Raw genomic sequence first — 14,331 nt, forward strand, 5'->3', positions numbered from 1 at the left:
GATGGCATTTCTGCTTCAATGAAATGGAGAGAGCCACAGCTATTGGAAAATAAAATTTTTCTGGCAGCTGTTTATGTGGACCCAAGTCATCGTATACTTCTTGATGATCAACAGGTTACTAAAGGAAAAGAAGCTCTGACTGAGGTAGCAGTTAGGATGAGTGGCCTACAAGAGGACTGCCAGGCGCAAGAGGACTTGGGTCCTGACAGTGCTACTGCTGCCATATCTTCATCCTCATCAGATGAGGAGTTTGATTTTGACAAGTATTTGGATGACATGGAGCAGGCAAAGCGTTGCCACAAGGAAAAAGATTTCACTCGGTCTCCTATAGCAAGCAGATTGAGAGCAAGTGAAACATTTTGCTGAAATATGGTCAAAGAAATAGAAAAATTCAACCGTTCATCAAAACTGACTGTGCATGAGGCAATTCCTTTATACCCGGAAAATAGAATTAGACTTACCGGTAATTCGGTTTCTAGGAACCTTCCACGACAGCCACCTTGGAGGTTGTCTCACCGCCCTAATGGGGGACAGGAAACACAAAGAGGTTAAATAACCCTCCCCTTCCTGCTACCTCCAGTGTTTTTTCTGGACATACTAGCATGAATAGTTACCGCCAGTAGAGCAGGAATCATCCGGTAAACATATTATATAGGGAGGGAAATTAGTGCCGTTGTGGAAGGTTCCTAGAAACCGAATTACCGGTAAGTCTAATTCTATTTTCTCTAGTCACCTTCCACGACAGCCACCTTGGAGTTATACCAACGCAAATTTCTTAGGGAGGGACTACGGCCTGCAGGACGCGTCTGCCGAATGTTAGATCCCTATTGAAATTTAACCTATAGTGTCTGGTAAAGGTGTGTACAGAGGACCAGGTAGCAGCTCTGCATATCTGCTCTGAAGACGCGTTCCCCCTTGCTGCCCAGGATGTAGCGACTAATCAAGTAGAGTGGGCTTTTAGCGACTCAGGAGGAGAGAGATCTCTTGAAGAATATGCCAGGGAGATGGACTGTTTGATCCAACCCGCTATCGTGTTTTTTGCCGCTTTCTTCCCTTTATTACGTCCTGAATATTGAAGGAACAGATTCTGATGATTCTGATCGATTCTCCAGTCCCTGGTTGATTCGAGGTAGTGGAGAACCACGCTGCGGACATCCAAGGTATGAAATTTTTCTTGCTTCGAGTTAGAAGGATTTGGGCAAAATGAGGGCAACACGATATCCTGACCTCTATGGAAGTCTGACACCACTTTGGGCATAAAGAAGGGGTCTAGGCACAGTACTATACTGTCCGAATTGAGCAGGAGGTATGGTTCCTGTACCGATAGGGCCTGTAGCTCCCCCACCCGTCTAGCCGTGGTGATTGCTACAAGAAAGGCTGTTTTGAGTGTGAGAATTCTTAATGGAATTTCTGACAGGGGCTCAAACGGGACCTGTGTTAGGCTATTGAGCACTATATTAAGATCCCAGGGGGGAATCCGACTAGGGAGCGAAGGGAGAATTCTGCCTGCAGCGGTCATGAATCGCTTGACCCAGCGGTGTTTGGCTAGGTCTTGGTCAAAAAAGGAGCTAAGGGCAGATACCTGTACTCTTAGTGTGCTTGGAGTAAGTCCTAGATCTAACCCTTTTTGTAGGAAATCTAGGACCTGGGCAATATTGGGATGGGCAGGATCAGGGGCCCCTGGTGAGCACCAGGAAGAAAATTTTTTACATATTTTGCCGTAAATGGCGTTGGTTACCGGCTTTCTACTTTTTTGAAGGGTTCGGATTACTTCATCCAATAGCCCCTTGGCTTTTAGAATGTTGGCCTCAATAACCAAGCCGCTAGACATAACTTGCTGGGGTTTGGGTGCAGGGACCCTGGAAAAGGAGGTCAGTCTTTTGGGGTAGAAGCAAGGGACCTTCCTGGGCCATGTCCAACAGGGCGCTGTACCAGCTTCGTCCTGGCCACATAGGAGCCACCAGGATTGTCGTGACCCTGTCTGCTCTGATCTTCTGTAACGTTCTTGCCAGCATAGGGATCGGGGGAAAGGCGTAGGCCAGTCTGAAGACCCATGGATGAGCGAATGCATCCGTCCCCCGGCCTCCGTACGTGGGACTGAGGGAGAAATAGGTTGTCGTCTTAGCATTTTGCGCACTTGCAAATAGGTCGACTTCTGGGTCTCCCCATCTCGAGGCTAGAGCCTAGAAGACCTCCTGGTTCAGACACCACTCTCCCGGATGGACGTTTTTCCTGCTTAGGAAGTCCACCTGGATGTTTTCCGACTCCTTCAGATGCACCGCGATGATGGATAACAGGTGCTTCTCTGCCCAAGGAGATCCTTGTTGCCACCTTCTTTAGACTGGCGTACTTCGTGCCCCCTGGTGTTTGAGATATGCCACCGTGGTTACGATGTCGGAGTATATCCGAACGTGATGGTTCTTGATAAGGGAAGACGCGGCTTTCAGTGATTCTTCCACTGCCGTCAATTCCCTTAGGTTCGAGGATCTGGATCTTATGTCCTGGGCCACTGTCCCTGGAAGTACGACTCCTCCACCACGGCTCCCCAACCTCTCGGACTGGCATCGGTGCACAGTATTTTTAGAGGAAGTCGGTCCCAGCTTATTCCTCGTCTCAAGTTTCGGTAATTCAGCCACCACAAGAGGGCCGATTTTACGTGTCCTGGAAGTGGAACCCTTTTTGACAGGTTGTTTGGATACTTCCTGTTAGGAATCTGTGTCCTGCCATACTTACAGTTGTGGCCAAAAGTATTGACACCCCTGCAATTATGTCAGATAATACTCAGTTTCTTCCTGAAAATGATTGCAAACACAAATTCTTTGGTATTATTAGCTTCATTTAATTTGTCTTAAATGAAAAAGCACAAAAAGAATTGTCCTAAAGCCAAATTGGATATAATTCCACACCAAACATAAAAAAGAGGGTGGACAAAAGTATTGGCACTGTTCGAAAAATCATGTGATGCTTCTCTAATTTGTGTAACTAACAGCACCTGTAACTTACCTGCGGCACCTAACAGGTGTTGGCAATAACTAAATCACACTTGCAGCCAGTTTACATGGATTAAAGTTGACTCGACCTCTGTCCTGTGTCCTTGTGTGTACCACATTGAGCATGGAGAAATGAAAATAAGACCAAAGAACTGTCTGAGGACTTGAGAAACCAAATTGTGAGGAAGCATGAGCAATCTCAAGGCTACAAGTCCATCTCCAAAGACCTGTATGTTCCTGTGTCTACCGTGCGCAGTGTCATCAAGAAGTTTAAAGCCCATGGCACTGTGGCTAACCTCCCTAGATGTGGACGGAAAAGAAAAATTGACAAGAGATTTCAACGCAAGATTGTGCGGATGTTGGATAAAGAACCTTGACTAACATCCAAACAAGTTCAAGCTGCCCTGCAGTCCGAGGGTACAACAGTGTCAACCCGTACTATCCGTCGGCGTCTGATTGAAAGGGACTGTATGGTAGGAGACCCAGGAAGACCCCACTTCTTACCCAGAGACATACAAAAGTCAGGCTGGAGTTTGCCAAAACTTACCTGAAAAAGCCTTAAACATTTTGGAAGAATGTTCTCTGGTCAGATGAGACAAAAGTAGAGCTTTTTGGGCAAAGGCATCAACATAGAGTTCACAGGAGAAAAAAGAGGCATTCAAAGAAAAGAACACGGTCCCTACAGTCAAACATGGCGGAGGTTCCCTTATGTTTTGGGGTTGCTTTGCTGCCTCTGGCACTGGACTGCTTGACCGTGTGCATGGCATTATGAAGTCTGAAGACTACCAACAAATTTTGCAGCATAATGTAGGGCCCAGTGTGAGAAAGCTGGGTCTCCCTCAGAGGTCATGGTTCTTCCAGCAGTACAATGACCCAAAACACACTTCAAAAAGCACTAGAAAATGGTTTGAGAGAAAGCACTGGAGACTTCTAAGGTGGCAAGCATTGAGTCCAGACCTGAATCCCATAGAACACCTGTGGAGAGATCTAAAAATGGCAGTTTGAAAAAGGCACCCTTCAAATATCAGGGACCTGGAGCAGTTTGCCAAAGAAGAATGGTCTAAAATTCCAGCAGAGCATTGTAAGAAACTCATTGATGGTTACCGGAAGCAGTTGGTCGCAGTTATTTTGGCTAAAGGTTGTGCAACCAAGTATTAGGCTGAGGGTGCCAATACTTTTGTCTGGCCCATTTTTGGAGTTTTGTGTGAAATGATCAATGTTTTGCTTTTTGCTTCATTCTCTTTTGTGTTTTTTCATTTAAGACAAATTAAATGAAGATAATAATACCAAAGAATTTGTGTTTGCAATAATTTTCAGGAAGAAACTGAGTATTTTCTGACAGAATTGCAGGGGTGTCAATACTTTTGGCCACAACTGTATGCAGAGATCCAGATCCTCACATTTGTCTCCAGAGGCTAAGTCCTTTCAGCCAGCTTCTGAGCATGCTCCTGGAATGAGCTCCCATTGGAGTTCAGGAGTCAGGTGCTCAGGTCCTGCTCCTGATTCCATTGGCTTAGCTCAGGGCTCTGGAGATTTCTGGCATGTCCCGTACGCTATAAAAAGTGCGCATGGCCGCTATGCCATGCGCTAGTATTTTCATACTGCTGCTGTATGTATGGTGATGGATGCTTGGACTGGTGGCTGACTTATTATGAAACCCCTTCCCTCTGATATTACGACTGTGTGAGTGATTGGGCAGCCGCCAGAAGCAGCGCTAGCGTCAGCGCGCTCCAGCTATACGTTCTCAGCAGCTAGCGTCCTGCATCGCGCCAACGAGATTGCGGTGCCTTCTCTGTGGCTCCGATCACACCGCGCTGCGGTTGCAGTTTTTCCGCGTCTGCAGTTGCGACGCCTCCTGTCTGATTTCACGGTAGGTCTAGAGGGAGTAGTCCTGCTGCTTAAGGCTACTTCTGTGACTATTTATACCGTGACAGTTTCGCTGTTAGTCTGTGTCCCCGAACAGACTTAGGCTGTGTGCACACGCTGCGGATTCCGCTGCGTTTCCGCAGCGGTTTTGGCCGCTGCGGACACGCAGCAGTTTTACCTGCGGTGTACAGTACCATTCATTTGAATGGGAAAAAAAAAAACGCTGTGCCGACGCTGCGGAAAAAACCGCGCGGATTTGCTGCGGTTTTGAATCCGCAGAAAGAATTGCATGTCAATTCTTTCTGCGGAAACCGCTGCGGGTTCCTATCTCCACCATTGTGGAGATAGTGAATCCGCAGGACCAAACCGCAGGCAAAACCGCAGATAATCCGCAGGTCTTTTGACCTGCGGATTATTTGCGGTTTTTGCAAAATCCCTGCGGATTAATCCGCAGCGGATTCCGCAGCGTGTGCACACAGCCTTAGCGTATCACTTTATTCTTTTGTCTGCAGCTCTGTGAGCATAACAGAGCTCGCTTCTGTGCACTTTAGGGTGCAGTTATCCCCGTGCACATTACCGCCATAGTGCTCTGCCTCTCTAGCAGCGGTTATATCACCTGCCGCACGGTGGACCCCGGGCGGCGAACACGTTTATTTATGTTTTTTTAAGCGTGTTCCGCCGCCGTAACATAATACTAGCGCCAGGGTCTGGCTAGAGATGGCAGATCAGCAGCAGCTGTTACAGCTTGTGCGTCAGCTCGAGGCTCGTCTTGCTACCCTTGAGAGGTCTCTCGCAGCTGCGCAGGCTACAGATGCTGCCGTTCAGGCACTTACGGACGCGGTAGGGCGTATGTCCATGTCCGCCCTTGCGCCGACAGTTACCCGCCTCCCGTTGCCCGATAAATATGCTGGGGATGGCGCCTCCTGTAGGGGTTTTATCAGCCAGTGCTCGTTACACCTGGAGCTCCTGGCTGCGCAATTCCCTACGGAGCGGGCTAAGGTGGCTTTTGTTATCTCCCTACTTTTGGGCAAGGCGCTGGAATGGGCTACGCCTCTGTGGGAGCGTGGTGACCCTGAGATTCGGTCCACGGCTAACTTGCTAACTGCTATCAGGCAAGTTTTTCTCGGTCCTCGGGTCACGCATGACACGTCCCTGCAGCTACTCGCCCTTACTCAGGGGTCACTCTCGGTTAGCCAGTATGCCGTCCGTTTTCGGACACTGGCGTCCGAGTTGGAATGGTCCGACAAGGCCCTAATCCCAGTTTTTTGGCGAGGTCTAGCGGAGCATGTGAAGGATGCTCTCTCTACTAGAGAGATTCCCACTAGCTTGGAAGAGCTAATCTCAGTCTCCTCACGCATCGATCTCCGCTTTTCGGAGCGCGGTATGGAGCGAGCTCACTCCAAGCGCAAATCTGTTTCTGCTCCCAAATTTTTTGTACCCCTTGAGCTAGACGAGCCGGAGGTTTTACCTCCTGAGCCCATGGAGGTGTCTCGCACTAACGTTAATACAGACTCTGACCAGGAATCCATCTGCGGTTGTCACCATGTCTGTGCGGTTTCTCCGGAAGCCAGCTCCCCGCAAAGGTTGGAGTCTGAACCGGCTATTGAGACCTTTGTCCCTCCTCATCTCAGGGCTCATGTGCTCACCTGGGCACATGCGCCTAATACACACCACCATCGGGGCTATATGCAGGTCTCAAAACTGTTGGCTGGTGCGTATTTTTGGCCCCATAGAGCTCGGGACATAAAAAAAATTTATTCAGGCTTGCACCTTTTGTGCTCAGCCTAACCGTCCCAGGCAGACTGTGGCGACATCTGCCGACACGCGGCGGCGTGCCTCGGTCATTCCCGCTCCTGCCATCTCCCAGGTGTCCCTCTTGAAACCTGGTGACCTCGATTCCACTGATGCCTTCCAGGTGTCGCGGGTTACTGTAACACCTACCTGGACACCAAGCTCGCCCTCGGACGAGTTTGAGCCCTGTGCCACTGTGAGGGCACGGGTCAGTCGCCCGGAAGGCTCAGGGAGGAGGGGACCTTAGGAGGGGGGGTAATGTTAGGAATCTGTGTCCTGCCATACTTATGCAGAGAACCAGATCCTGACATTTGTCTCCAGAGGCTAAGTCCTTTCAGCCAGCTTCTGAGCATGCTCCTGGAATGAGCTCCCATTGGAGTTCAGGAGTCAGGTGCACAGGTCCTGCTCCTGATTCCATTGGCTTAGCTCAGGGCTCTGGAGATTTCTGGCAGGTCCCGTACGCTATAGAAAGTGCGCATGGCCGCTATGCCATGCGCTAGTATTTTCATACTGCTGCTGTATGTATGGTGATGGATGCTTGGACTGGTGGCTGACTTATTATGAAACCCCTTCCCTCTGATATTACGACTGTGTGAGTGATTGGGCAGCCGCCAGTAGCAGCGCTAGCGTCAGCGCGCTCCAGCTATACGTTCTCAGCAGCTAGCGTCCTGCATCGCGCCAGCGAGATTGCGGTGCCTTCTCTGTGGCTCCGTTCACACCGCGCTGCGGTTGCAGTTTTTCCGCGTCTGCAGTTGCGACGCCTCCTGTGAGATTTCACGGTAGGTCTAGAGGGAGTAGTCCTGCTGCTTAAGGCTACTTCTGTGACTATTTATACCGTGACAGTTTCGCTGTTAGTCTGTGTCCCCGAACAGACTTAGCGTATCACTTTATTCTTTTGTCTGCAGCTCTGTGAGCATAACAGAGCTCGCTTCTGTGCACTTAGGGTGCATTTATCCCCGTGCACATTACCGCCATAGTGCTCTGCCTCTCTAGCAGCGGTTATATCACCTGCCGCACGGTGGACCCCGGGCGGCGAACACGTTTATTTATATTTTTTTAAGCGTGTTCCGCCGCCGTAACACTTCCTTGCGTTTACCAGGACGTATGACTGGAGGACTCGCGTGTGTGCTTGTGCCCAGGATACCGCCTGGGAACCCAGGATAGACATGGTGTCCCTCAGCGTTGGTGCCCTTTGCTCTCTGAACCGGGCTATTCTCTGACGAAGGTCTGCTTGACGATCCTCGGGGAGAAAGGACAACCTCTTTTCTGAATCCAAGAGGATCCCCAGGAATTTTTTCCTTGGGGAGGGATAGAGGGCCGACTTCTGGAGATTCGGTATCCACCCTAGGAATTCGAGCATCTGCAGGGCCTTCGATACGTCCTGGTTCAGCCTGGATACCGACGATCAGCAGATCGTCTATATATGGCACAATGCATATCCTCTGAAGACGAATAGAAATGACTGCTTCCCTCATGATTTTCGTAAATATCCTTGGTGCCGGGGATACGCCAAATGGCAGGGCGTTGAACTGGAGATGACTGATTCCCTGGTCGTGGGAGACCGCGAACCTCAGGAACTTCCGGTGATCCGGATGAATTGGGACGTGGTAATAAGCGTCCCTTAGGTCTATTGTAGCCATCTGCCAGCCCCGTCCAATAAGAAGAATTGCCGATTTCACTGACTACATCTTGAATCTTCGGTGTTTGATGAAGCGATTCAAGGGTTTCAGATTTATGATAAGCATGTGGTTTCCTGAGGGCTTTTTCATCAGGAACAGGCAGGAGTAATGTTCTCTTCCAACCTCTTGTGGAGGTACATACGAGATCACTCTTTTCTGTAATAAATCTTCTATTTGAAGAAGTAGGACCCTTTGGAGACTTGGGGAATGTGCAGGGGTGATTCTTAGAGCATGTGGGGGGGGGGGTGCTCGAACTCCAGTTTCAGCCCAAATTATATAGTATGCAGGATCCACTGGTTCGAGGTCGTGGCCTGCCATTGGGCGAGAAACTGAGTGAGACAACCTCCGACCTGGGAGTCACTGTTTATCCGGGGGCTGTTGCTGCTGGGGCACAAGGATGTTTCTCCCTTTACCCCCTTTCGAGTAGCTCCATCATCCTGTTTTGTCTTTCCCTCTGAATACCTTCTGAGAGGTCTGCTCTCTTGAGGGATGAAAAAAATCGTCTGTTGGTGGCTCTCTGCTCCGGCAGTGAATTGTTTTTGTCGGAAGCCTTTTCAAGAATGTCATCCAAGACTGGCCCAAACACGTGGCGCCGCTGGAAGGGGATGGCACAGAGTTTTGTCTTAGAGGTGATGTCGCCTCCCCATGACTTCAGCCACAAGGCTCTTCTGGCCGAATTTGAAAGGACTAGGGACCTTGCTGCTACCCGCACTGTTTCTCCTGAAGCATCGGCTAAATAACCTGTTGCTTTCTGGAGGATTTAAAGGGAATCTAAGATTTCCTCTCTGGGGGTACCCCCTGAGAGGTGGTCCTCCAACATACGCAGCCAGAAGAACAGAGATCTGGCTACGCAAGTGGACGCAATATTTGCTTTGAGCAGGTTCGTAGAAGCTTCCCAGGATTTTTTAAGATGACTTTCTATCTTGCGATCCATAGGATCCTTCAACTGGGAAGCATCCTCAAAGGGAAGGGACGTCTTCCTAGCAACTTTAGAGACTTGAACATCTATTTTAGGGATCTCCCACATAGAGTTGTCACCTTCGAGGGGAAAGCAATTTTTTTAGTTCAGAGGGCACACTGAGTGCCTTCTCAGGGTAGCACCACTCCTGAGCTATCAGATCCTGTATAACTTCATGAACCGGGAAACCCTTCCTACCTCTGGGTTTCAACCCCCCAAACATCTCATCTTGGACTTAGAGCTTGACCTCCTCCTCCTCCACTCCCATGGTATTTCTCACCATGGAGACTAACTCCTCCATATCTTCAGAGGAGAAATAGTATTTTTTTGCATCATGTTTGGAGGTGGATGTGGAGCCCTCATTCTCCCAAATATGATCCGACCCTTAGGAACGGACTTTCCCCGAATCTGAGTCGGCTTCCGTAGGCACCCTTTTCCTCTTTCTTGGAGGAGGACCCTGGGTCACCGGGGTCTGGGCTGCCATGGAGGTCTGAACCTCCTGCCTAATGAGAGTCTTTATATGCTGTCAAACAGGGAGGGTTGCTCGGTGCGCAGGATATTCTGCGTACAGGGTTGGCATAACTTCTTTTTATAATCAGAAGGAAGCCTGGCACCACATATACCACACTTGAGGGGTTTTTTGGGGGCAGAGGCCTTGTCCTCCTGCAAGAAGAGAGAGAAGGCTTCTCAGACCCGTGCCACCAATTTTGACAGATAAGGGACCAGCCCTACTACTCACTGTAGGAGGGGGAAGGCTGGGCTCCGCAGATGCAGCAGTTGAGGGCTTTTCACCATCCATGTCTGCATTCACACCACAGACACACTGCGCTTACCTGGAGCAGTGGCACCCTTATGTGGGTGTTGCAGCGTCTGGTTGTTTGGTGCTCCTCCTTCCTCCTGTCCCTGGGGAGGAACTATCGTTCGACCCCTGCCGCCATAGGATCATTTGTGAGGGTTTCCCCCGGGTCCCCGGGTGCCGGCGCGCGTTTCCCATCACAGGAACGCTGGGGGACACAAACCAGAAGTGTGCGCCGCCGTCACTTCCGGTCGAGAAACCGCCCCCCCGACGCGCGCGCGCGGCCTCCGAACCGCAGCGTGGGAGGAAGCCGGGGAGCTGCTGGAGGACCCCAGTAGGCACCATACCACCCCACTTTACCCCGGAGGGCGCGGGAGGGGCGGAGGAAGTCCCGAGTCACACCAGCGGTGGAGACGGGAGCAGCGCCCTGAGAAGAGGTGAACCCCCTGACCTCGGCTGCCCAGCTGTAAGTATATAGAGGCTCCGCTTGCTGGCCACGGCAGCCCCTTGTAACCTCTTCATGCCCCGATAGGGGACAGAAAAAACACTGGAGGTAACAGGAAGGGGAGGGTTATTTAACCTCTTTGTGTTTCCTGTCCCCCATTAGGGCGGGGAGACAACCTCCAAGGTGGCTGTCGTGGAAGGTGACTAGAGAAATTGTTAAAGATTTTGCCCATGTGGATACGGCTTTGCCTCCAACCCAAGTTAGTGTAGAGAGGTTGTTCTCTAGCCTTAAAATTATTAGGTCAGATGTGAGGTCATCTATGAAGGAGGATCTGATGGAGGCAATTCTATTTATTAGAACAAATTCATAGACTGCACAAATGTTATTTAGTATGTTTTCTGTTGAAAACAGTTTTTTGCCACTTACATAGTTTATTACATAGTGTTATATATATATATATATATATATATATCACTATCACACACACCATATATATATATATACACATAGTATATGTAATCTATATTACATAGTGTATTACATATTTACAATTTATTACAGTTTTTTGTGTTGTAAAGTTGTATTCCAATAAATATATATTATGTTCTATCTAAATGTCTTGATTATTGTATCATAAAAATGATTAAATGTCTGATGTTTACATTGCACTACAATAAATTTTTCACTTAAATATAAGCAATATATGTGGGAGTCGGAGTCGTGGAGTCGGTGTAAGGGAAATTGAGGAGTCGGAGTCTCAGGTTTAGCTTACCGACTCCACAGCCCTGCCGAATAGCACATGGAGAGGCTGCGTACCTGCATGATCTGTGTTGGAAGGTCCTGATAATGAACAGACTTCCTGAATAGCATGTCGTGATACCGTGTACCTGTACAAGGGGGTTGTAACATACGGCAGAGAAGTTTATCTGCAACATGAACAGATTGGTGGTCATGATATGTTCGTGGATGTAATGAAATGGACTTTACATTATGCAGTTTACGCGGAGTTAATAAACCAAATAGACTTTTTTGTGAGAGACCATTCCTGTGTGCATTAATCTTGTTGCCAAGCGAGTGTCCCCCAACACACTCAGGGAGCGCTATCTCACAACACAAACTACTCACCCAACCCTGTTCCCGAGGTGCGCTGCTCCGGTGTGTGCCGTGTGAGTACTGAGGCTCCATACTACAGGTGTGATGTAGTGCCGTCATTGTGCCTGCAGTGCTCGGAGTCTCAGACTCACAGGGAAGGCTGAATGGTGGATGATACAGTCCTACCTATCCAACTTTCGTATGGTAAATATCTCATAGATCCTGGGTTCATTAGTATCTGCACCAAGAATGGGGCAAAGTGAGTATTTCTTAATTAGCTGTTGATGTTTGGAGGTAGTCGGTGAGGTGGATGGTACCATGTTGTGCATGCAGGGGGCAGTACTATGGGAACATTATACTGTTGGTGAGGGGGATGCCAGTCCTGTGGAAATATTATCCTGTGTGTGGGCAACCACTGGAAGCAAAATACTGTGTGTGGTGAGATGGTGGTACTGTGGGAACATTATACTTTGTGTGGTGAGATGGTGATCCTGTGAGATGATTATACTATGTGTGGTGGGATGGCGATACTGTGGAAATATCTTTTGTGTGAGAGATGCCAGTACTGTGGAAACATTACACTGTGTGAGGAGCATCATATATACTGCATAAGGGGTGTAAAATGGTGTGTCCACAGGGCTTCGTTCTACTGTCCAGATGAGACCATACGGAATCAATGGGAAGAGGGAGAGTTTCAGGAAGGAAGAGTCTAGATGGTACACAGGTCAGGTGACCTTGATGACTCTGATTCCTGATATTATAAAGGACATAGCCCCAAAGGCAGAACAGAGTTGGAGCCAAGTAAAAGAACGGGGGGTCGGGGAAGAATCTGAGGTACCAGGACATGGTGAAGTGCCCGAGGCAGCTGGTTGTGGCGGCAGAACCCTGCTTAAAGGGTCATAATGGGGGCATTACACTGTGGGGGGCCAAGAAAGGTGCCCTGTAATATGAGAACAATCCGTTTCCTCCCTTCCTGTCTCCCATAGTTGGGTCGTATGTATCTATTACAGGAAACAGAACAGAAACGTTACGATTCTTATAAAGTGGCAACAAAGACCCCAAAAGAGTCTCAGTGCGCCCAGTAATGGGGAATCTCCAGTACCTACCTCCACCCGCAGAGCCGCACTCCACATATATGGCTGCTCTGTGCGCACAGGACCTGTGATGAGGTCACAGGAGGGGAGGAGTCAGGGGTCACATGATCTCCGGAGTGCAGACGCTACATGGAGACTTCTCCTCAGTCAGTGACATTCCCGCCATTATTCCCCCTCACTACTGGCACAATTACCCCGCGTCGCCTTTTCTGCACAGTGTTATGTGTGGAATGTAACGTGTGATTTCTCTGGAGGCAAATAGACCCCACACATGAGGGAATTATCACCAGTTACCGGACGGCTGCTATATGGCGGCATATGATTGTGCTATCAACTCCATACCAGGAGATAAAATGCCAAAATACCTTTTGCTTAATCCCTTCCAGAGTCCGGCTGAGGCTCATATATGGCCATCCACCTCTCCAGTCACTGTGGGGGGTTTTTGTTAAAAGGATGGAGGGCTGCGTCCGTGCTTGGACTTTAGATAGAACTCTAACCCCTTATATCTGACCTGTTTAACTAATTATCTGGAGATAAATGATTTTACAAACTCAACGTGAGATGGGCATATAATCTTATGAACATACCCAAGGGTGACGAATGGAAGACCGCATTCAATACACCTGAGGGTCATATGGAAAATTTGGTGATGCCATTCAGGGTAACCAATGCTCCGGCAGTCTTTGAAAACTTCATTAATTATATTTTTTGCTCACTGGTTGTTGGATTTGTGGTAATTTTCCTGGCTGATATATTGAGTTACTCACATACCCTGGAGGAGCATTGTGAGCATGTCAGACAGGTTCTCCAGGTTCTACGTGACATTTATTTGCTGACCTGGAGAAATGTCAATTTGTGGTACAGCAGGTCCAGTTCTCAGGACATTTGGGTTCTGCATTGGGGGTTTCAGATGGACCCCGTTAAGGTCCAAGCAGTCCTTGATTGGTTCTAACCGAGTGACCTGAAAGTGTTACAGAGATTTCTTTTAGTCGAGATACTGGGGAGCAAACAAGCGCAAAATAGGGTCTTAACCGATAACAAGATATAATGAAAATTGTGATCACCTGATGGAGTGGCACATTTGCAACATGTTCAACGCACCAATCAGCTGCTGCAGGACACGGGTCCAGGCCAAGCAGAATAGATGATCCAGGTATAATGTGTCTGTACCTGCGCTGCTGAAGAAGACTATCGGATATGGAGATTTTCCTTAAAAACGTTTATTTGAATAGGTTTTCAAAGTCAACGCATGTCAAAGTCACGCAGGACCTCTTCCTCAGGACAAAACCTGATTATGGATAAACATGTCAAGCTTGGAGCATTTTATATGCAGTGTTTTTGAAAACACAACAAAGCGCAACATGTCAAAGTTAATGAGAAAGTCCATCAAACAAAGATAAATTATGGTTCATGAAAAAACAAAACACAATTACATACATTAATTATATTAAAGAACTAGCTGAAGAGCCCGGCGTTGCCTGCGCATAGTAACCAACTGTGGTTAGTTATAACAAATTATAATGATTATATTGCACATAAAAACCGTGCATCTAATCCTATCCTGTGTGATACTGTCTGCTGAGCCCTGTATCTAATCCTCTCCTGTGTGATACTGACTGC

General features: G+C 48.5%; 2 protein-coding genes across 2 annotated transcripts in view; one reads left to right on the top strand and one right to left on the bottom strand.

Annotated features, from left to right (window-relative positions):
- Positions 1-11,470, bottom strand: part of LOC141055915 (uncharacterized) — a 218,453-nt gene extending 206,983 nt beyond the window's left edge. Inside the window, exon 1 of the mRNA XM_073552628.1 lies at positions 11,342-11,470. Coding sequence (XP_073408729.1) covers positions 11,342-11,434 — 93 coding nt within the window. The 5' untranslated portion in view covers positions 11,435-11,470. The remainder of the gene's footprint in view (positions 1-11,341) is intronic.
- The window catches only part of LOC141055913 (uncharacterized), a 430,701-nt gene that overhangs the window by 343,941 nt on the left and 72,429 nt on the right, over positions 1-14,331 (top strand). The gene's annotated exons all lie outside the window — the stretch shown is intronic.

This window comes from Dendrobates tinctorius, unplaced genomic scaffold, assembly GCF_039654945.1.
Source record: "Dendrobates tinctorius isolate UK_male_01 unplaced genomic scaffold, ASM3965494v1 ptg000192l, whole genome shotgun sequence".
In the NCBI taxonomy this organism is placed as follows: Eukaryota; Metazoa; Chordata; class Amphibia; order Anura; family Dendrobatidae; genus Dendrobates; species Dendrobates tinctorius.